Source organism: Salminus brasiliensis, chromosome 7, assembly GCF_030463535.1.
Source record: "Salminus brasiliensis chromosome 7, fSalBra1.hap2, whole genome shotgun sequence".
Lineage (NCBI taxonomy): Eukaryota > Metazoa > Chordata > Actinopteri > Characiformes > Bryconidae > Salminus > Salminus brasiliensis.
This window is the reverse complement of record NC_132884.1, coordinates 39665925-39689141: the sequence shown is the minus strand read 5'-3', so window position 1 is coordinate 39689141 and position 23217 is coordinate 39665925. Positions and strand designations below refer to the sequence as shown.

General features: G+C 39.4%; 1 protein-coding gene across 1 annotated transcript; it reads left to right on the top strand.

Annotated features, from left to right (window-relative positions):
• The first annotated feature begins 7439 nt into the window (after positions 1–7439).
• On the top strand, positions 7440–20034 carry arl8ba (ADP-ribosylation factor-like 8Ba). Its single transcript, XM_072684898.1, has 7 exons — positions 7440–7665; positions 15509–15589; positions 15693–15766; positions 15901–15994; positions 16172–16239; positions 18772–18842; positions 18974–20034. Exons 1-7 carry the CDS (start codon positions 7543–7545, stop codon positions 19021–19023), a joined length of 561 nt encoding a protein of 186 aa, XP_072540999.1. The 5' UTR covers positions 7440–7542; the 3' UTR covers positions 19024–20034.
• Positions 20035–23217: the final 3183 nt, after the last annotated feature.

Sequence of the window (23217 nt, the reverse complement as noted above, 5' to 3'; positions counted from 1 at the left end):
TCCACCTAAACTTAACATTATCTAACCTAAACTTCCACCTAAATTTAACATTATCTAACCTAAACATCCATCTAAACTTAACATTATCTAACCTTAACCTCAACCTAAATTTAACATTATCTAACCTAAACATCCATCTAAACTTAACATTATCTAACCTAAACATCCAACTAAACTTAACATTATCTAACCTAAACCTCCACCTAAACTTAACCTTATCTAACCTAAACCTCAACCTAAATCTAACCTTATCTAACCTAAACCTCAACCTAAATTTAACATTATCTAACCTTAACCTCAAGCTAAAGTTAACCTTATCTAACCTAAACATCCATCTAAACTTAACATTATCTAACCTTAACCTCCACCTAAACTTAACATTATCTAACCTAAACATTCATCTAAACTTAACATTATCTAACCTAAACCTCCACCTAAACTTAACATTATCTAACCTTAACCTCCACCTAAACTTAACATTATCTAACCTTAACCTCCACCTAAACTTAACATTATCTAACCTAAACATCCATCTAAAATTAACATTATCTAACCTAAACCTCAACCTAAATCTAACCTTATCTAACCTAAACCTCAACCTAAATTTAACATTATCTAACCTTAACCTCAACCTAAATTTAACATTATCTAACCTAAACATCCATCTAAACTTAACATTATCTAACCTTAACCTCCACCTAAACTTAACATTATCTAATCTTAACCTCAACCTAAACTTAACCTTATCTAACCTAAACCTCCACCTAAACTTAACATTATTTAACCTAAACATCCATCTAAACTTAACATTATCTAACCTTAACCTCCACCTAAACTTAACATTATCTAACCTAAACATCCATCTAAACTTAACATTATCTAACCTTAACCTCCACCTAAACTTAACATTATCTAACCTAAACATCCATCTAAACTTAACATTATCTAACCTAAACATCCATCTAAACTTAACATTATCTAACCTAAACCTCCACCTACATTTATCATCTAACCTAAACATCCATCTAAACTTAACATTATCTAACCTTAACCTCCACCTAAATTTAACATTATCTAACCTAAACATCCATCTGAACTTAACATTATCTAACCTTAACCTCCACCTAAATTTAACATTATCTAACCTAAACATCCACCTAAACTTAACATTATCTAACCTAAACCTCAACCTAAACTTAACATTATCTAACCTAAACATCCATCTAAACTTAACATTATCTAACCTAAACCTCCACCTAAACTTAACCTTATCTAACCTAAACCTCAACCTAAACTTAACATTATCTAACCTTAACCTCAACCTTATGTTAACCTTATCTAACCTAAACCTCCACCTAAACTTAACATTATTTAACCTAAACATCCATCTAAACTTAACATTATCTAACCTAAACCTCAACCTAAATCTAACCTTATCTAACCTAAACATCCATCTAAACTTAACATTATCTAACCTTAACCTCCACCTAAATTTAACATTATCTAACCTTAACCGCCACCTAAATTTAACATTATCTAACCTAAACATCCATCTAAACTTAACATTATCTAACCTTAACCTCCACCTAAATTTAACATTATCTAACCTAAACATCCATCTAAACTTAACATTATCTAACCTTAACCTCCACCTAAATTTAACATTATCTAACCTAAACATCCACCTAAACTTAACATTATCTAACCTAAACCTCAACCTAAACTTAACATTATCTAACCTAAACATCCATCTAAACTTAACATTATCTAACCTAAACCTCCACCTAAACTTAACATTATCTAACCTAAACATCCATCTAAACTTAACATTATCTAACCTAAACATCCATCTAAACTTAACATCATCTAACCTAAACCTCCACCTAAACTTAACATTATCTAACCTTAACCTCAACCTAAACTTAACCTTATCTAACCTAAACCTCCATCTAAACTTAACATTATCTAACCTAAACCTCAACCTAAATTTAACATTATCTAACCTAAACATCCATCTAAACTTAACATTATCTAACCTAAACCTCAACCTAAATCTAACCTTATCTATCCTAAACCTCAACCTAAACTTAACCTTATCTAACCTAAACCTCCATCTAAACTTAACATTATCTAACCTAAACCTCAACCTAAATTTAACATTATCTAACCTAAACATCCATCTAAACTTAACATTATCTAACCTAAACCTCAACCTAAATCTAACCTTATCTATCCTAAACCTCAACCTAAACTTAACATTATCTAACCTAAACCTCAACTCAAATCTAACCTTATCTAACCTTAATCTCAACCTAAACTTAACCATATCTAACCTTAACCTCACTACACCTAACCTAACCTTACACCATCTACTATACCTAAACCTAATTCTAACCTTAACCTAACCCTTAACCCAACCCTAACCTAATCTTAACCTAACCCACACCTTGACCTACACCTAAACTAACCCTTCTACACCTTAACCTAATTCTAACCTTAACCCAATCTAACCTGTTTAATACAAAACAGTGGCGTCAGTGGACGTTAGCACTAGTGTGAGTCGTAAAATGTGTATGAAATATCTGTTTTGTATTTCAAAAAATTTTGGGGTACACTTCTAGTCATATATGTACAAATGTATGAGTCTTGCCCAAAGATTCTTATTAGTGTAGTGTGGTGTACTTGTCCAGCCAGTAGTGAATCTACAGTTAACGTTGTGTTGGCTGGTGTATGTATGTAGACGTGTAAACAAGTTCTAAAGTTATATTTAGATATATTTATATATGTATATGTATAAAACATATTTTTTTGGAGGGGGTGCTAATTTACTTTACAACCCCTAGCATGTTCAGCACCAGCATGAATAGATTGGAATAGAGTTTAGGCTGTCTAATAGCAGTATCAGACATCAGGCAACACCACTGCAATCATTTTACATGAGAACATTTTCTAGGATGTAAACCCTGACATTACCACCACTGCAAATGTGTTTCACATCAAACCCGTGTTAAATGTGTTTACATATCCATTTAATTCTGAAACAAAAATGGTGGGAAACCTCTTTTGCCCTTTAATTTGAACCTTTGCGGACAATATCATTGTATTAATTATATACCTTATTTTATTCAGTCCTGGAACTTTGAAAAAGGCTTAGGAACTTGTCTTCCACTTTGGGGTTTCTCCTTATTCAGCTGTGCAACTCATTTGTTGATTATTATTTTGTATTAAAAAAAAAACTCATACAATAAAAACTGTGTAGCTTGTTGGAAGATCCACCCGCTTAGCATAAGGAGAGTTATAGGATATCACAAAACAACGATACTGAGTCGTCCACAAACACAAACTGAGCAATATCAAACTAAATCAATTAATATCAGCCAGCTTAGCGTTGAAGTGTAAAAATAAAAATATATAAATATTAAAAACTGAATTAAAAAATAATATGGAAAAGATAATAGATAAAATGTATCTATTAGAATAAAATTTCAGCACCACCTGAATGCAGCATTATGCTGTAAGGGCAAACTTGTCAAAGCTAAACAGTCAAACAAGCTTATTTATTATTGCCGTCACGCAAAAAACAAGTATCTCAATTTTTGACGGCCTTCACTTTTTGACATGCTTTAAAATTGGCAGCTGTTCTTTACATTTTAGCAACATTTCATGATGAATGGACCAATAGAAATGCTCCACAATGACTTGGAATACCATATTTTCACACTGACTTCCATTAAAAAGTTAAACGTTTTTTCCTTCTTCTGTAAAGCTGACATTTTGGAGATACAAGGTTTTTACTTGACCGTGACAGAAGGGAGAAGTAACCTCATTTCTTTAACCCATGTGTAATCACTACTTCACTGTGTGTCCAAAATCCAGCCAACGTTCACAGCCTGAGCTGGAATCTCTCACCTTGTTCTGTATGTTTCTCGTATTTGCAGTGACGTGCCAAATGTATGTGGACAGCAAGAGTTTTCCACGTCCAGTGCACAGGCAGGCCTGTGTAGATAACCGGAGCATTTAATGGGCGTGTGTAGGTGTGCAAGATTTTTGAGGTTAAAAATTAGATTTGGCTGTAGGGAGCATCTCCTTTCAGCCATGACAATGTAAAAGAACTTGGGAATTGGGGGCAAACCACCTCCTCACTTCAGCCTTGGTGATGTCTGTGTAAAAAAAATCACATTCACCCTGTGAGAACTGCACTCTGCAGTGTGCTGAGACCCATCTTTTCCACTCTGGGCTCTCCGCAGGTTTATGTAGGCGTATAGGTACGCTGGGGGCTAGTCAAGTCTCCTTCGACTCGGCCTGTGCAGATGCAGATAGTCACTTAGCAAACATAAGCAAAGTCATTTAGGGTGCTCTGGTCTGGAGGAGCTCTGGAGATTTATTTACAGTGGAGATGTGGAGATGTCTACAACACAGATACAGTCGTTTTCTATTCACTATCCAAAACCACCAAAACAGAGGTATATATTTTTTTTATATAAATGGAGTTATATAATATACTATATTATATTATTTACTATAATCTAATATATAATATACTATGATATAAATAGTAATACTAATATTTGTTTTTTAATATTTGTAATATTTGCTCCCAGCGGACACATGCAATTATCTGTAAATTATCTGTAAATAATATTGTTATTACTTTTTTACTTCTATTATTTATATTGTGTAAATATTGGTAATTTATCTATGTTTTTGCATCTGAGTGTCTTGCTATCCTTTTCTGCTGTGACACTGCTAATAAAGGACTTATCATATCTTATCTGTTTTTTTAGACTATTTTTCCTTTTATTGTATCTTTCCGACATTATTTTTAAATACACTATAGCTTCCAACCTTCTCATAAAACTATCAATCCATCAGACCACTCTGCATGACTTTGTTTATATGTAATAATTTGGAAAAAAATACGACTTTTTATGTTTTATTTGATATTTAAAAAATAAAACTCACTTACCTTTATAACCTCACTCACAACTGCTTATACATTTTAGTATTTGTTTAAACCGTAATAAAACTTGTGTGTAATAAAATGAATGCTTGTGTTAGTGCATTATTATTATTATGTATTATTATGTTTGTGCAATGTTATAGTCTAATTTCCTCACACTATGCTCTGCAGATGTTGTTATTGATAGTTTAAAAGCAGATTATACGTACATACTGATATGTGTACATATAATATAACTATATAACTATATACGGTTTCATGCATGCTTACTAATGTTGTCATGAAACAGGAATTTAATTACCCATAGAATTCAATTGCCCTTTTCCATTATACAGTAACCATTAAAGGATGGGTAGATGTGATCATGAATGGAGGCACAGGGTCAGCAACGATACTCAAATAGGCTGTGGCATTCACGTGATGACCGATTGGCTTGGACTGTTGACACAAGGCAGGATGGCTCCACAGATTCCTGCTGCTGGTGCCAAATTCTGACCGTACGAGCAAAAATCGAGATTGATCAGACCTCACTATTCATAGTACAGATAACACCTAGGTGCCAGGTAATACACAAGGCCTCTGAAGGTGTCCTGTAGTATCTTTCAAGACGTTAGCCGCAGATACGTCCTGTAAGTTGTGAGATGGGGCCTTTATGATCATCAGTGAGTCTTAGGTGCCCATGACCCTGCCGCTGGCTCACTGGCTGTCCCTTCTTGGAGCACTTTTGGAAGGTACTGACCACTAGAACCCAGTCATCTAGAACATCCCAGTCTGGTGATGCTCAGATTGTTGCAGGTTGATAATCAGTGTTTTTCACTTCACCGGTGGTATTAATGTTATGGCTGATCAGTGTACAGTCCTGTGCAGAGGTTTCAGGCACCTATGCCACAAGACTGAGCCTGATGTCTTGCAGATGTTCTAGAACCCAGTCGTCTAGAACATCCCAGTCTGGTGCTGCTCAGATTGCCTGATGGTTTGCAGATGTTCTAGAACCCAGTCGTCTAGAACATCCCAGTCTGGTGCTGCTCAGATTGCCTGACGTCTTGCAGACGTTCCAGAACCCAGTCGTCTAGAACATCCCAGTCTGGTGCTGCTCAGATTGCCTGACGTCTTGCAGACGTTCCAGAACCCAGTCGTCTAGAACATCCCAGTCTGGTGCTGCTCAGATTGCCTGATGTCTTGCAGACGTTCCAGAACCCAGTCGTCTAGAACATCCCAGTCTGGTGCTGCTCAGATTGCCTGACGTCTTGCAGACGTTCCAGAACCCAGTCGTCTAGAACATCCCAGTCTGGTGCTGCTCAGATTGCCTGACGTCTTGCAGACGTTCCAGAACCCAGTCGTCTAGAACATCCCAGTCTGGTGCTGCTCAGATTGCCTGACGTCTTGCAGACGTTCCAGAACCCAGTCGTCTAGAACATCCCAGTCTGGTGCTGCTCAGATTGCCTGACGTCTTGCAGATGTTCCAGAACCCAGTCGTCTAGAACATCCCAGTCTGGTGCTGCTCAGATTGCCTGACGTCTTGCAGACGTTCCAGAACCCAGTCGTCTAGAACATCCCAGTCTGGTGCTGCTCAGATTGCCTGACGTCTTGCAGACGTTCCAGAACCCAGTCGTCTAGAACATCCCAGTCTGATGCTGCTCAGATTGTTGCAGGTTGATAACCAGTGTTTTTCACTTCACCGGTGGTATTAATGTTATGGCTGATCAGTGTACAGTCCTGTGTAGAGGTTTCAGGCACTTATGCCACAAGACTGAGCCTGATGTCTTGCAGATGTTCCAGAACCCAGTCGTCTAGAACATCCCAGTCTGGTGCTGCTCAGATTGCCTGACGTCTTGCAGACGTTCCAGAACCCAGTCGTCTAGAACATCCCAGTCTGGTGCTGCTCAGATTGCCTGACGTCTTGCAGACGTTCCAGAACCCAGTCGTCTAGAACATCCCAGTCTGGTGCTGCTCAGATTGCCTGACGTCTTGCAGACGTTCCAGAACCCAGTCGTCTAGAACATCCCAGTCTGGTGCTGCTCAGATTGTTGCAGGTTGATAATCAGTGTTTTTCACTTCACCGGTGGTATTAATGTTATGGCTGATCAGTGTACAGTCCTGTGTAGAGGTTTCAGGCACTTATGCCACAAGACTGAGCCTGATGTCTTGCAGATGTTCCAGAACCCAGTCGTCTAGAACATCCCAGTCTGGTGCTGCTCAGATTGTTGCAGGTTGATAACCAGTGTTTTTAGTCCCAGTATTTATCTCAGTAATAAGTGATCCCAGTTCATAAAGAATAAGAATTTTATTATTCAAATGATCTAGTTCATATTTACATGCCTCCCAGGCCTCCCTGCTCACCTAGGGAGTTTATCACTACACATTCTGCACAGTACTGTATACCTATGATTAATATGATGAAATATTAAATGGTAAATCAGCAGCTGAGTATATCTGAGGCTTAAACCGAGCCCTGGATCACCCCAGAGTGGAGTGCAGGGCAGCACAGTGACCCACACACGGTCATATGACCGCAGGCAGATCCTCCCAGACATCAGCTATAGCTCCAGCCGCTGCCTCCTCTTCTCAGCCTCGGTCCCAACATGCTGGCGCTCATTAACCGCTTTCTAGACTGGTTCAAGTCGCTCTTCTGGAAGGAGGAGATGGAGTTAACCCTCGTTGGACTTCAGTATTCGGGGAAAACCACGTTTGTGAATGTGATCGCTGTGAGTGTTGCCATCAGCCGAGTAGCATTAGCATTAGCATTAGCATTAGCTAACCGTTGAGTCATGCCTCTGCGCTGGGGAGAATATAGCTAGCATAGCTAGATAGCTATAGCTATCTAAACAACCCACGAATAATCCTATTTAACGTATATTGCACACAATTACACCTAACTACACAGCAAGACGAGACAAGACGAGCTGGCTGCTCTGCTAAGCTAACTGAATCGGCTAGCTAGCTGGCTAGCGCTAGCGACGACTGTTAGCTAGCTACGACGCCACGTCGTGTATTCAATCAACCAGACAAGCCGGACAGCAATTTTGCTAGATAATTAGCCAGCTTAATGGTGTCTAGTTCTGTATGTTAGCTAGTGCTATAAGCTAAATATTCGTGAAGTGCTTAGAGATATCTAGTGCTACGACAGTTAGCTAGCTAGCGAGCGAGCTAGCGTTTCAGCAGAAGACCAGAGTCATGCTGCTGTATAGTCGCTGTCAGCTGTGATATTAAGAGCTAAATAGGCCTAGATTGTGCTTAATGGATATTAAAACAGTCCTATAAAGGAGCTCAGGTCGTGTACATCCACATGATCAGGGTTAAATGTGTAAAATAAGGCTGTTTTGGTGGGAGGGTAAGGGAGTGGACGCCTGGCTCATCAGCACAAGCAACACATGGCTTCATAACACTCGTTATCTCCCTCGAATCAACACATCAGCTGGACCTGTAGTTTGCTCTCTTGTTTTGGTTGTGATCAGATGGGAAACCTGCAGCTGCTTTGCAGCACTGAGGCCCAGCTCCTTTTGGCTGGCTGGCTGGCTGGCCAGTTTGGCAGCTGAGGTGTAAACAGAAAGTCAGCAGGTAGTGGAGATGCAGTGGTCTGGGCATTGAGGATACACCCCGATCCGTCCTTTTGTATCTGTTCTGATTCTGATACTGATCTGTGAACTTTGCGTATCGACTGATACTGATCCGATACCTTCGTTGAATTAATAAGCCGATCTGGCTGGAGCACATGATCAACGCGTTCAACCAGTTTGGCAGCTGAGGTGTAAACAGAAAGTCAGCAGGTAGTGGAGATGCAGTGGTCTGGGCATTGAGGATACACCCCGATCCGTCCTTTTGCATCTGTTCTGATTCTGATACTGATCTGTGAACTTTGCGTATCGACTGATACTGATCCGATACCTTCGTTGAATTAATAAGCCGTATCCCAGATCGTCTGGGATACGGGATTGGCGTAATCATTACTTTACTAACTTCGTACAACAAACACATGTACATATAACACATATAAACAAACCGAAGTAAAATCGCTTAAATTAACATCTGTGCCGGACCTCGGCGCAGTGTTGTCTGGGCTCAGGACTTTTATTCTGAAATTCCTAGTCTGTGAGACCAAAGAGGAGCGAGCAGCTCCTCCCTTCTCGGCTCTTCTTATATGGAAGCTGGATTACTCGTTTATGGTTGATGACTGGTTAGAAGATAGATGCTTGTTAGATAGGGGGGGTCTTGCTGTCTGCTATGATCTGAGTATGATGTCTGTAAGTTACTCCGATCCTTGGTTATGAAGCCTGGAATGCAAGAATCGGGTTTCGTGAATGGATCAGACTAATTATCCGATCCAGCTAATTAATTAGTGTTAGGAACGAATTTGTGAATACCTGCTTAATATTCATGTTTCTTCACTTTCTTCAGTGTTCTCACATTAAAAATGTAGGAAACACCAAACAACACCATTAAAAATGCTTGTCGTAGCCGGAACGCCGAAGGCCAGCTGTCTGGACATTGATTAGGCAGTCTCTGGATTGCAGTGGTGTAGAGGTGGGCAATATGGCAAGCCTTATTGGTATTGTGATAAACTATACACTTTTCTTTTCTACATGATACTTAAAGAACATCAACTGATCAAATACATGTTTAATTGTAGATGTAAAATGTAGATGTTTATTTTTTCTTTTAAATCTGACACTAGTGTGTTTTAAGCGATGATTTTTATAATATTTTTGCCATCATCGTCCACCTTTATCTACACTGGTTAATCTTTACTGACTGGTGTCTTTAATCTGAAGCTGGAGGAGAATAAATGCTTATTGAAAATAGGCATGTAAAAAAGATTAACATATTTATTAGCTGCTTTAAATAAAAGTACACAGTAAAAGTGAAAGGAAATGAAGGTAAAGTATTGGCTTGCTTTGTTAGAATGTTGTATTGAAGGTAATAATCTTAACGTAATGCTAGCAGCAAACAAACTGGACAAATTTAACCCATTTAAAAAGTGCAATGTGTGAAAATGTCCTAAAAGTCCTTGGGCTAGACTCCTAACTCTGCATTCTCTTGAGAGAGTTTTGGTAAATATGAAGATCCTGTATGGGGTTATGTTATGGGTACTGTGCAGTCTTCTAGTTTGGAAAAGAACACATGACTTAAATACCATACTGTAAATAAAAGAAATATAGAAAGCGCACCACAATATTTAACAACAACAAATGTTTTAATGCTTCAAACAGTTTGCTGAAGTATCTGTGATGTACCGGCTGTAATATTGATTCACTGTCAACCTGCATAAATGGTTTGTTGGTCTAAGAAAACTGTTGATGCCAGCATACCTTTAATACCATGATAGATTTCCCTCATGGCCGCCTCCCAAACTGAACAATAAATAGTGCACCCTATAATGCACCACTTTTAAAAGTGCACTTATTAGTGTAGTAACTAAAAAGCATAGGAGCGCACGGTTTGCGATGCCAAAAAAAAACCTTACCCAGCAGAGTGGTGTGTTGCACCAACAGCTCTGATGGCGAAACGTCCTCTCAAATGAACTAAATGTCCTGATCAGAAGATTATGGGGATGTCAGGGAAACCTACAGTACAGAAATTATGAAGCAATGTCAAATATATTTTTTGTTTCTGTTGACTCGGGCACTAATTATTATTATTTTTTGTAGATATTGACCTATAGCTAATGCTTTTTTTTTGCAGGAAATTATGACATTATGTAAATTCGTCATTTTTATTGCAAATAGCTAGTTTAATGGAAATGAGCTGCTAAAAAAGAAATCGGTTTCTTTGCTATTTGATCACTTCTGAATTGCACAGAAAGTTGATAAATGTAGCTAATGTTGCAATGTAATCTCAACTTAACAAAATACAGAACATAATGGTCAGGTTGCTCTCTTGAGTGATTCTGCTGTAGCTAAATTCATATGAATGTGAATGTTTGTTTGTTTTTTATACATATAATGATACAGCATTAAATATTATATATTATAGTAGGTGGGAGAGGGGGGAGGCATTTGACTCTTACAAAAATGTAAAAATTCTTCATGCTTATGTTTGAAAGATAAGATTACTTTTTAGTTTTTTCTATATCTAAAATGGTAACTTTCTTAACTCTCAATGGTAAAAGTGTAATTTTGGAGCATTTCTGTTGGTCCGTTCATCATGAAATTTGGACTCCATGCAAAGAACAACTAAATCAGATATTTCTAAACTTATTTTAGAAAGTTTTTATTTATAATTTTGCCTTTTTCTCCAAATCTGATACTGCCAATTAACTTACTTGTTCGTAGCCATTTGACTCTTTTACAAAAATGTAACAATTCTTAAACAAATATGAACTTAAATAAAAAACAGTATAGAGAATTTGTCCATTTCGAGTAATAAGTCATGTTTTTCATGATTACGACAACCTATAGTAACAATATTGGACATCTGTACCATCCTGAGCCTTACATCGTTTCCATATATAGAGCTGTATTCTGCCAGAAGTCAGTTTACTGTCTGTTAAACATTCTCCCATTCAGTCAATAGCAGTCATTCAGTCATTGAGTTTAAAAAGTTGGGGGGGAAAAGCAAACACTTGTGCAACCTTCTTCTCATTTGCATATAGAGCATATTAATGCTTAATTAGTGCCAGTCAGAAACTATAAACTGAGCACACAGTTTTATTCTTGCATAGAGAAAATGCATTCAATTTTTAAAAATTGTTTTAATAAGTCAATGTGTCGAAAGAGGCACACGTGATGATCCGAGAGTGACCCTCAGGTATGATCTCCTACATGCCGTTTGGCCCCTGGCCTGCTTCCTCTTTTGCAACAGGAAACGTTTCTTTTGTATTTGTGAAACTCACCACATGAAATCTCAAACACAAGAAGCTTCACCATGACTCTGCTTCTAGCCTCTTATCAAGACGCGTTCATCTCTAATAAAAGTCGAAACACATCTCATAACGTCCACTAGATGGACCTGATACCATTATGTTGCAGCGCTTCACCAAGAACTAATTAATTAATATTAATGAGAAGCAGGTCAAAGTTCCCTGTTGTTATGAGTCACAGAACCCTTTTTTTTGTACTATAGGAAACCTTTTTTGCTAAGAGCCTGAAGCCAGAATCTCTGCTTTTGTATGATAGAGAAGATTAGTGTTGTTTGTAGCCTGAAATAGCCTTAATTTCGATGTTTTCTATATCTCCAAAATGGTAACTTTCTTAACTCTCAATGGAAAAAGGGTCGTTTTGGAGCATTTCTTTTGGTCCGTTGATCATGAAGTTTCGACTTAATGCAAAGACCAACTGAATCAAATATTTCTATACTTCTTTTAGATACATTTTATTTAAAAATTGACTCATTTGCCTTTTAGGATTTAGGATTTTGTAGGATTTAATAGATGCAAGATTTAATAGAAAATAGATTTAATAGATGCGAGGCCAGCCACCACCTCTTTAACCTCAAACTCCAATCGATACAGCATTGCAGCTGACCCACTCTGAGGAAAGGGCCAGGTCCCCAGCTCCACCGCACCAGCTAGCAGACACCTGTGCCAGCCAACATTTTTGGCTTTAAGAATAATGGGTAGGGGAGAAAGTGCCATCCGCCCACTAGTACACTCGTGCTTCGGCTGCTATACACACAGTTTTAACAGTTGTTTTTTGACCGTTCCACCTTCTTAAACCTCAAAAAAAAAAAAAAATCAAGCACTGAAAAGGTCTTCAAGCATCATAATGTTGTATTTTTGCCATATGCTAACCCCTAGCATATATTCTGATGATTAATTATTTGGTGATCTTTGTTAGAAGCTTCCGCTTCTGTTTTAGAAACGGCCAAATGAATCAGTTTCTCTGATTCTTAAGCTCTTCAGGTCATATTATGCACTGCAAAAGTCAATGTGAAGTGTTTTAGTGGCTTGAATTGATGTAAAATGCTGCTTTTGCTGTGCAGTATTTCATTCAGAGTAGTCTAGTCTAGCGGTCCAGAGTGTAAATGCTTGGCAGTGTTAACGTTTTCAACATTACCATTTGCATCGAGTCTTTAAAGAGACGATCCGGGTGCGTTAAAGATGGGGTTAAAGATTTTCCCCACCTCTACTCTGGAGCAGAATCACAGTTTCTAAAAAGCAGACCTTTACTAAAGCCAGCAAGCAAAGCTAAGCGTAATAGGGAAGTTCCTTGGACCTGTGGGCGTGTTGGTGTCTGTGTTTACGTCGAGAGGAGGCCGGGGGGTTGTTTCTGTTAGTCACAAGACTCATTCACCCACTTCCACTTAGGCCTCGTGGTCAGATGATGTCTTTGTTCATGTGATACGATGAACGTGCACCTTATTGGCCCCTCTCGAACTCCTCAGCAGAGGCAAAAGGACAGGCCTTGCACTTTTGACGTGCCGATTATCTCATTAGACTGGCCTCAAGCGTTTGGCCTAGACAGTAGAATCTGCAGACCTACTAAAGATAATTGCTTGTGGGTTTGTGGATCTGGTGTTATGCTGTAGTGTAGTTTATATTCCTAGTAGTCAAAATGATCAATCTGCTGCTTATTGTATTGATATTCCGTATTTACTTGATTGGTGATCTCTCTCCTTGATCGTAGGCATGAATTATTTTGTTGCCCAGTTCATCTTAGCAGAAAAAAGTAGTCAGAATGCCTCACTCTTAACCAAAACCCACATCCTTACTGGTTTTCAGCTGTCTGCAGAAAAAAATGCTCACCCTCTGCTAAGAAAACTCGCTCTTGTAGATTCGAAGGTCAGATTTCTCTGAAGCTCAAGACTTTGTGCATACCATGCATTTTTTTCTACCACGTCAGAGGCCATGTTGTGAGCTTAAGCCAGTAACTGGAAGAGTCACTTAAATCATAATTTTACATACACTAAATGGACAAAAGTCTTGGGACACTGCACATTCGCTGTTTCCTCAAACCAAGAGTATTTATATAAAAGAAAAAGCTTTTCCTGCTTTTGTTGGAGTAACTGTCTCTACTGTCCAGGGAAGACGCTTTCTACTAGATTTAGAGGAGCATTGCTGCGAGGATTTGGTTGAAGACCATTAGTGAGGTCAGGATGTTGGATAATCACCACCTCATGCCATCCCCAACTCCCCAGTTCTCACAGAAAAAAGTACTGGATGGAGCACCATACATCCATCCAGAGAGCACAGTCCTTTCACTGCTCCACAGCTCAATGTTGGGGGGGGGGGGGGGGGGGGGGCTTTGTACCCCTCTAGCCCACACTTGGCATTAGGTATGATTCCAATAGGTTCATGTTCAGTGAGTTCTCTTCTATTGGCAGTAATTCTCTACAGGGTCTGGACAAGCTGTGTGTCAGCAGCATGTCAGCATGGTTAGACTTAGACTATTTAAATGCATTAATAAAAAAAGGGAAAGGGATGTCCACAAACTTTTGGACGTATCGTGTATATCTATCTATTCAGCCTGCAACACTATTGCTCCATCCTCACTGAAGTTATAAGGAGTGTTTTGCCCAATCTGAATCTCTGGCCGCAAGGAGATTTCGGCAAAGCCGCAGGACTACAAGCATGTAAAACTGGCCAGTAAGAAAAGTCTTGAGCCATTTCCGTGGTTAACGTTGATGCAAACATCCAGTAACTGAAGCAGGATGTATAGAGCTGTAACTGTGGTCATAGTTGCTGCATGGCTGTGCCACTGTCTTCATTGGTTTGAGCTGAATGAGTGTCAATGTTTGTGGATCTAACCCTGCAAATAACTGTACAGCCTAAGTATCCCAGACATTATCAGGTCCAGTCCGCATGGGTGCAGTGAGCGTCACGTAATCAACCCAAACACTTCACATAGAAATATTATAGAACATATAGTTTTTGCTATGTTACTGAGGTCTGTGTGCCAAACAGACTTTTTACAAGTTTGCAAAAGGTCTGATTTACCTGGATTTAGAAATGGATAGTTCTACAACCTTCCTAGGTAATGAGTATGAAAAGTCCACAAGTCTGTAAGTCCAGAAAAGACTGGACCTTTGGATTGGACACACAGTGTGCTATTGGAATTATGGTAAACACCATAAACATCATGGTAAACCTTCCTGACCTAAACACCCCCTAAAGTCGAAATTTCTAGGGGGGATATTCGAGTTAGGGTGACCTTCTCAGCCTTTTACCATAAACAGCTGCTGTTGGGTTTGTGCTCATTATTGAAATCTGTATTTTGTGTGTATTTAACCTGATCTAGAACCGTGCTGTTTATCATTCTGTCCTAAGCAAACTGACTACTCTGCTAGCGCGGTGCACATTATTAGCATTAGCTACGTTAGCCGGCATTTTTTATTAACCTGGCAAGCTCGTAATTCTGACGTCACAAGTGGGAATTAGGATCTTTCGACTAGCACGTGAACTCGGCATTAGTCCTGACTGCTTTGTAAATAAGGGCCATTGCAGGACATTCAATTAGAACAAAGCTAAAAAATATACTTTGTCTTAAAGACGTGAAGGAAAGTGATCCTATTAATATTGTTGATGACCTTTTGGGTCATAAATGAAGTATTTGGCCTCTATTTGTTCAACTTTATTAATTAATTAATTTATTTATTTATTTTTCTGATTTTCAGTCGGGACAGTTCAGTGAAGATATGATTCCAACAGTTGGATTCAACATGAGGAAGGTCACGAAAGGCAACGTCACGATTAAGGTAAGGTACCAGTCCCTGCCACCTGTGGCTGATCTCTGTAGTTTAATAAATGCAGATGGTGTGTTTCTGCTCTAATGTGATGTATTGTTTTTGTGCTGTGCAGATCTGGGATATAGGTGGGCAGCCCAGGTTTAGGAGCATGTGGGAACGGTACTGTAGAGGAGTCAACGCAATAGTGTGAGTGCCTTAATGCGTGTATATAATGCATGCAATCTTTCAATAAAACATTAATATCAACAGGAAAATGAATATTATATGAAGCCAGATCTATATACAACCCTGTTCCTCAATAATTTACTCTCTTACTAAAGGTACATGGTGGACGCAGCAGACCGAGACAAGGTAGAAGCCTCCAGAAATGAGCTGCACAATCTGTTAGACAAACCACAGTTACAAGGGATCCCTGTAAGTCCTAAACTACGTTCTCACATTACTCTACAACCAAAACGTGTGGGGCCAGTTTTCCAGACCCAGATTAAGCTTAATCCTAACCTAAAAGTGTTTCCAATGACGAATGGCCATTGATGTTACCATTTAGGCCAAGCCTAATCTTAAGGTTCTACATTGAATGCTGCATTTCAGGTATTGGTACTTGGAAACAAGAGGGATCTACCCAGTGCACTGGACGAGAAACAGCTTATTGAAAAAATGTAAGTAACGGAGTGATTCTGAGCTGATTTAAGACTACATGTGTGTCTAGTTTCAAAACTACCTACTCACAAATCTGGTAAAGTGTGATAAAGAAAACTGAGATTTGTTTTCACAGTTTTTGACGCATTTATAGGAAATGTGCAGAACACAGGATGTGCCTGCGCTGTTCATTCATGGTTTTAGAAAGGTCGATTTCTGAAAGTCATGAGAGACTTTTCATGTTTTTGTATTGTTTTGTCTGCTGAATCATCATGTGTGTCAGCAGTTTCGGGTCCCAGTAAAACCCCCCTTCACAAAGAGCAGTGAGGGAATCCTTTATGAACATGATCATGATAGTGAGGTTGTGTGTGATGAGTCAGAGAACAGAAACATTGTGATTGTCTCCTGGAGATGACTCATGTCTCCTGTGTACGTTTAGATGTTCGGCAGGTCTTTTTTAGTGGTATCACTGCCATCTACAGGCTGGGGACAGTGTGTGACCTGAGGTTTGAGTTTCATACATGCCTGTGTAAACACACACTAAATAGAAAAGGTCAGGAGCAGTGTAGGGCTTTTAATTAAAAAGCTACAGATCAGCTTGTTTTTTTTATTTTATTTATTTTATTTCATTTTATTTTTTAAGCCAGATTTGATTCATCCAAAGTTATTTAAGTTAGTATTTATGTAAAGGTAAAGGTGCACGTATTTGTCACTGTACAGCGAAATGTGTCCTCCACATTTAACTCATCTGGTAGTGAACACACACTCACACACACACACACACACACACACACGTGTTAGGGGCAATGAGTACACACACACACACCCCCAGAGCGAGGGGCAGCCAACTCCAGCGCCCGGGGAGCAGAGAGGGTAAAGGGCCTTGCTCAAGGGCCCAACAGTGGCAGCTTGCTGAGCCCGGGAATCGAACCCACAACCCTGTTATCAATATCCCGGCGCTCTAACCGCTGAGCCACCACTGCCATATGGGGGACTGGGGGAACAATTGTTGCTTTTTAGTTTTTGCTCACTAAGTTAAGAGATAAGAGTTATTATTAATAATGCATAATTAAATTGTAAAACATAAAAAAAAGCTAAAGTTAATCAGAGTGGGTTTGGTGTGACCAGCACTATTCGTAGAACTTGCAGAGTCAGTTGTTCACAGAGAAGTGAAGTGCGTCTCAATTGTTTAATGCCTCTAAAAACTATTTAACAGATGTGTATATAAACCAATCAGCCATAAGACATGCACTCCACAAGACCTCAAGTTTCAAGTTTCATTTTCAAGTCATTTGCACAACATGTGAGGACATTGAAATGCATTGAAATGCTTGTGGTGAGGCTCAGGTTGATATTCTACAGGAGGACAAAACTATATACATACTAAACATATTAAAATAAAGTTACATAAAAATTATATTAAATACAAAATACACACATTCTCTGATATGTACATTTATGAGACAGGTATAGTCTGAGAGAGAGTGGAGCTAAATATAAATATGTATGTTTGTCTATTCCTGTTGTATAAAGTGACTTAGTGATGTTGTCCATAGCAGTGATATATAAAGTATTAATAATAAAGTGTCCGAGTGCAGTGGTGTTGGTGAAAGGTTCACAGCTTGTTCAGGAACCTGATGGCTTGTGGGTAGAAACTGTTCATTAGCTGGTTTGCTCTGAAGGTGTCCTGTGGTATGTGGCACATAGATGTTTTTAAGCAGCAGATCCTTTAAGTCCTGCAAGTTGTGAGGTGGGGCCTCCATGGAGTGCATCAGTGAGACTTGGATGTCGACTAGGGCTGCACAATAATGCGCAATACAGGAATTTTCACCAGAAGTCTGTGATCCAGCTTGTCATATTAATAATAATGCACTCTGTGTGTCTAAGATTGGAGAAGGACAAAACAATATATTGTGCAGCCCTAGTACTGACCATGGGCGTACCGGGAACACCCCACAAGATCTGCCTGATGTTTTGAAGATGTTCTGACCCGGTCGTCTAGAACATTGCAGTTTGGTTCTTGTCAAAGTGTCTCAGATTCTTACGGTCGCCCATATTACCTGCTTTTAACACCAACATCACCTTCAAGAACTGACTGTTCACTTGCTGCTTAATGTATCTTCACCTTGACAGGTGCCATCTCGATACATTAAGGATAATCAATGATTTTTACTTCACCTGATTGGTGTTAATGTTATGGCTGATCGGTATAGATTAACCGGTCCCAAATGCTTGATCATTTTATGACAAAAAATGGCCTACGATATGTTGTAATATAAATTTTATTTGCTATATAATCACTATTTTACTATTACAAATTCAATCTCAGAAGACCCTTGAAGGTTCACTGGTAGGTTTGTTGAACCAAGCCACCACACTGACTAACTTCTCAACAACTGAATTAGAAACAGAAATCCATTTTTTGGAATTACTATTCAAATTTGATGGTTGTCTGAATCTGCTGGTATTAATATTCCCACACATACGTGTTTTGTGCAGATGTGGTAACTAGTAAGATAACATCTGTCTCTGTTTCTCCTTCTTTTTCTCAGGAACTTGGCTGCTATTCAAGACCGAGAGATCTGCTGCTACTCCATTTCCTGCAAAGAGAAAGATAACATTGGTAAGCTGTTGTATACTTGTGGTTGGGATCTAGGCCAACAGTTCTTGGTGAAAGACAGAGTAGAGTAGAACTCGGAGGCTGTGAGGTGAACTGTGCAGTCTTAACTGTGCTCATCTTCTCGCTCCTTCCAGACATCACACTGCAGTGGCTCATCCAGCACTCGAAGACGCGGAGGAGCTGAAAGCGTGGCTTCCTGTGTGTCCCAGCTTCGTCTGCTGCCATGTTACTCACACCCCATCCTGCTCACTCTGTGAAAACTGTACAGCTGTCCATCCTGCTGTCCCATCACACTACCCTCCATCCTAGGTCCTCACAAGTGTCCCTCTCGCACCCATCCAAATAAACAGTCTGTCTTTTGAGCCCGTCGCTGGAAGATGTTATCCCGCGGAACTGCGGTTTCAGCAGAGCAGAAGATCCACCGCCTGCTAAACCAAGAAGCTCAATGGTTTCTCCTCTATGATGGGGTGTAACAGTTGTCAGTGGGAAACCCCAAGACCTGTTCAGCCTTCTTGAGGGTCCCTTCTTCCTCCTCCCCAAACAGTCCTATTTGCGAAACCAGGATGGGGGAGAGAAGACTTTCAGATCCCGTTCTGCCCCCTTCCCTTCCTCCTAGTCAGGTCTTTGCTCATGTGAGAGTGTAATTATGTATGACTGTTGCTTTCTTTTTGCTTCTCTCTCTCGTCTCTGGCCAAAATGTGTCTCCTGAGAAAGCTTGTATGTAATTTAACTGAAAGGAACGATTAAATAAGCCAGCAAATAGCTTCGACAGGTTTGTGCAAATGTTGATCAAGTACGATTTTTACAAAGGTGAGCAGAAATCTATTTAAGTGAATGTATGGAAGGTTTAGGTGTAGTTTTTCCTTTAACCTGACGATGTCTTTAGATGCTGTTGGGGAGCTTGGCGAGAGAGGGGGCGAAGTTAAAAGTGCCTTGTGCAGTGTATCTCTCTCTCTCCAGCTAAACAGTACGCCGGGTGTGCCTGCCTGGAAAAGTGATGGAAGAATGACAACCTATTATTAAGAAATGAATGAAATAAAATAGGCATGCTTTTAAGGTAGGTTATTGTACCATTGTCATTATCAACACAATCTTTGCTTTGACCTCTGTGAAGAGGCAAATATTTGGAACCCCACTATTATCAATGCACTTTTGTAAATATGAACCAATAAACAGTTGTTGACGTCTAAAAGAACGCCTCAGTTTGTATTGTCTTTTTTTATACCATTAATCATTGAATATGGGGTTATTGGAAGTGTTTAAAATATTGCAATAAAATATTATAATGTTTGCAATATAATATAGTACAATATAAAATAATTGCAATATAATATAGTACAATATAATATAGTGCAATAAAATAGTTTGTTAGTGTTTGAAGTCACATTATCAGGATTTGGAAAGTCAACAAGGACTATTTATTTATTTTTATTTATTTTAATTATTAATTGGGCATGCTGGCCGATCATTTTGCCATTGCGCTAAAACCTTATTTCCATTTCTGCTGTTTCCATTTCTGCACATTGACCTAATATGAATCTAAGATTTTTGATCTTTGATTGACCACCAATCAAAGTCGAGAAGGTTTCTTCCTCATCCTGTAAAGCTGCCGTTTCTGGGATTTCACCATCAGGCTCTTCTGAGAATTTAAAAATACAGGTCTGTCAATTTGTTCATTTTTATTGACTAGTCTTCCTCCATTATCAGGTTTTAACTGACCATCAAAATAATGACCTTGATTTTTGAATGGAAAGTTGTCCCGTTTTGTTCACTATGGTGTCTGAATAGATAAATGTGCACGTATTATGTACAGCCAAATATGTCCTCTGCATTTTACCCATCTGTGGTAAAACACATTAGTGAACTAGGGGCAGGAAGCATACACAGCCAGAGCGGTGGGCAGACGACCCCAGCACCCGGGAGCAGAGAGGATGAAGGGCTTTTCTCAAGGGCCCTTTCTCAGTGGCAGCTTGCTGAGCCCAGGTATCGAACCCACAACCATGTCATCGATAGGCCAGAGCTCTAACCGCTGAGCCACCACTACCACCACAGCCTAGCAAGCCCTCCTATTGGCTGACTGGCTGAACTGAAGGCCTAAGGCAGGCGTGTGCAACTCCAGTCCTGTACAGCCCGTCTCCAGCAATGTTGTGCAGTTGCCCGACTCAAGCACACACACTTTACCATGCATGTATGTGGTGAGGTCAGGTGTCAGGTGTGACCGACCGGCCCTCCAGGACTGGAGTTCTGCACCCGTGGCCCAAGGAGTCAGATAAACCACTAACACGTGGAATTAATGGACAATCAGGATCAGCTGACTTTTTACTCCTACTCATATTTTCACCCAATCATCTGAACTTTCTCCTCCTTACATTTTAAAAACAGCCTCGTTCCTCCTATTTCATTTCCCTTAGTTTTCATTCCGGCTCGTCATCAATAAAAACCCTCTCCAGATCAAGTCTGATCGTGGTTGGATGAGAAGTATAAACACACACCATTCTGACTCCCTATTGGTTTATAAGAGATCATCACACCTGCACACGTCCCGTCACTCTCCAGCGAGCTCACAGCAGACGTCTGTAGTCTAGTACGAAGACTGTGTCCGTGGCAGAGACTCAAGAGAGCTGCAGTGAAACGTCCCGACTGAGCCCCACATTTACATTCCAATAAAGCTTATTGATCACATGCCTCTGAAGTCTGACTTTCTGCAGCTTTACTAAACTTCTAGACAACGACTCCTCATATTTTCCTCCATGAAGTTCATGTTGATGCTCAGTAGAGCACAGAGATGCTCCTTTAATAGAGCTGATATTACTGAAATGCTTCATTTTCAATGGGCAGATCTGCAGCTGAAACAGGAGCCTAGTGCAGCCCAACATTTTTAACATCAACATTTTAATAGATCATTCTCCTTATTATGACTTTTAGAGAAATGGGGTTTTTGGGGAGGGGGGGGGGGGTAGTGCACTATAGACCCCTGTGGTACGGCCTAAGCTTTCGGCCTTTGTTTTCCTTCCATTACTTTTACTTTTCTACTTGAAGTCGTTCTGAAACCAGTACTTTTACACTTTTACTGGAGGAAAAAGCTTAAGTTGATACTTCAGCTTCTATAGAAGTCTTTTAAACCCTCGTATCTCCACTCACTTCTACCTGAGGAATGGATGTCAATACTTTTGATCACTACAATACCGAGCATGTATAACACAATTATGTAGCCACTGATGTATCCCTGCAGGAATGTTGTCGGGAGGGGACAAAAAACATTTGAAACAGCATGTCTTTATTTATCTGCCTCAATGTTAGGGTGACCAGAAGTCCTCTTTTTCATGGACATGTCCTCTTTTCGGGATCTGAAGAATGTGTCCAGCTGGGAATTCTAAAATTCACATCAGTGTTTACCTCTAAAATCGCCTCATATTTGGTGTATGAATTTTTAGCTACTTTTAGGTACCTTATCTGAAGTATCTTTAGGTAGCTGCACCCACACAACCCCTGGTGAGATGACGTTTAAGTGCGTAAACACCAGTGTAATTCCCAACTGTCTCACTGTCTCATAAAAACCTTGTGTATTAAAATTTGCTTTACAGAAGAAAAAAAACTTTACAGGAAGTCAATGTCCAAATATTTTTATTTCAAGTAATTGTGGAGCTTTTCTGTGGGTCCGTTCGTCTCAAAAATTTTAATCTTATGTCAAAACAAACAAACAAACAAAAACCCGTCAAATACAAGGTTTCAGAGATGGAAGCACACAATTCAGTCATAAAATCAAGAAGACCAAATATTCTAAAACACCCAAATCAATAAGCAGATTAATGTCACACACAGATAGAGCCTGTCACGCAGACCAGGGGGACTAAAATGTGTCAAAAGAAGCGTCCGTTTTTGATATTGTGATGAAAATGAAAGCTTAAAGGATGATAATTTGGCCACACAGACTAGCTAAGTAAGACAATATACTCATATACTACAGATACTATTATATGTAGTGCTATGTTTTATAGGTTTTTATGTCCCTCCCACTCTTCCACCCTCACACACATACATTGCTATGGTCTTACAAGTTGCTTAGGCCTGCTTGAGCCCCCTCGGCCACAACATCCTAAGCACGATGGACGCCCAGTGTCCTATGTATGTGTGTGTATATATATATATATATATATATATATATATATATATATATATATATATATATATATATATATGTACACACACACAAACCGGATTCCAAAAAAGTTGGGACACTAAACAAATTGTGAATAAAAACTGAATGCAATGATGTGGAGATGGCAAATGTCAATATTTTATTCATAATAGAACATAGATGACAGATCAAAAGTTTAATCTGAGTAAATGTAACATTTTAAAGGAGAAATATGTTGAT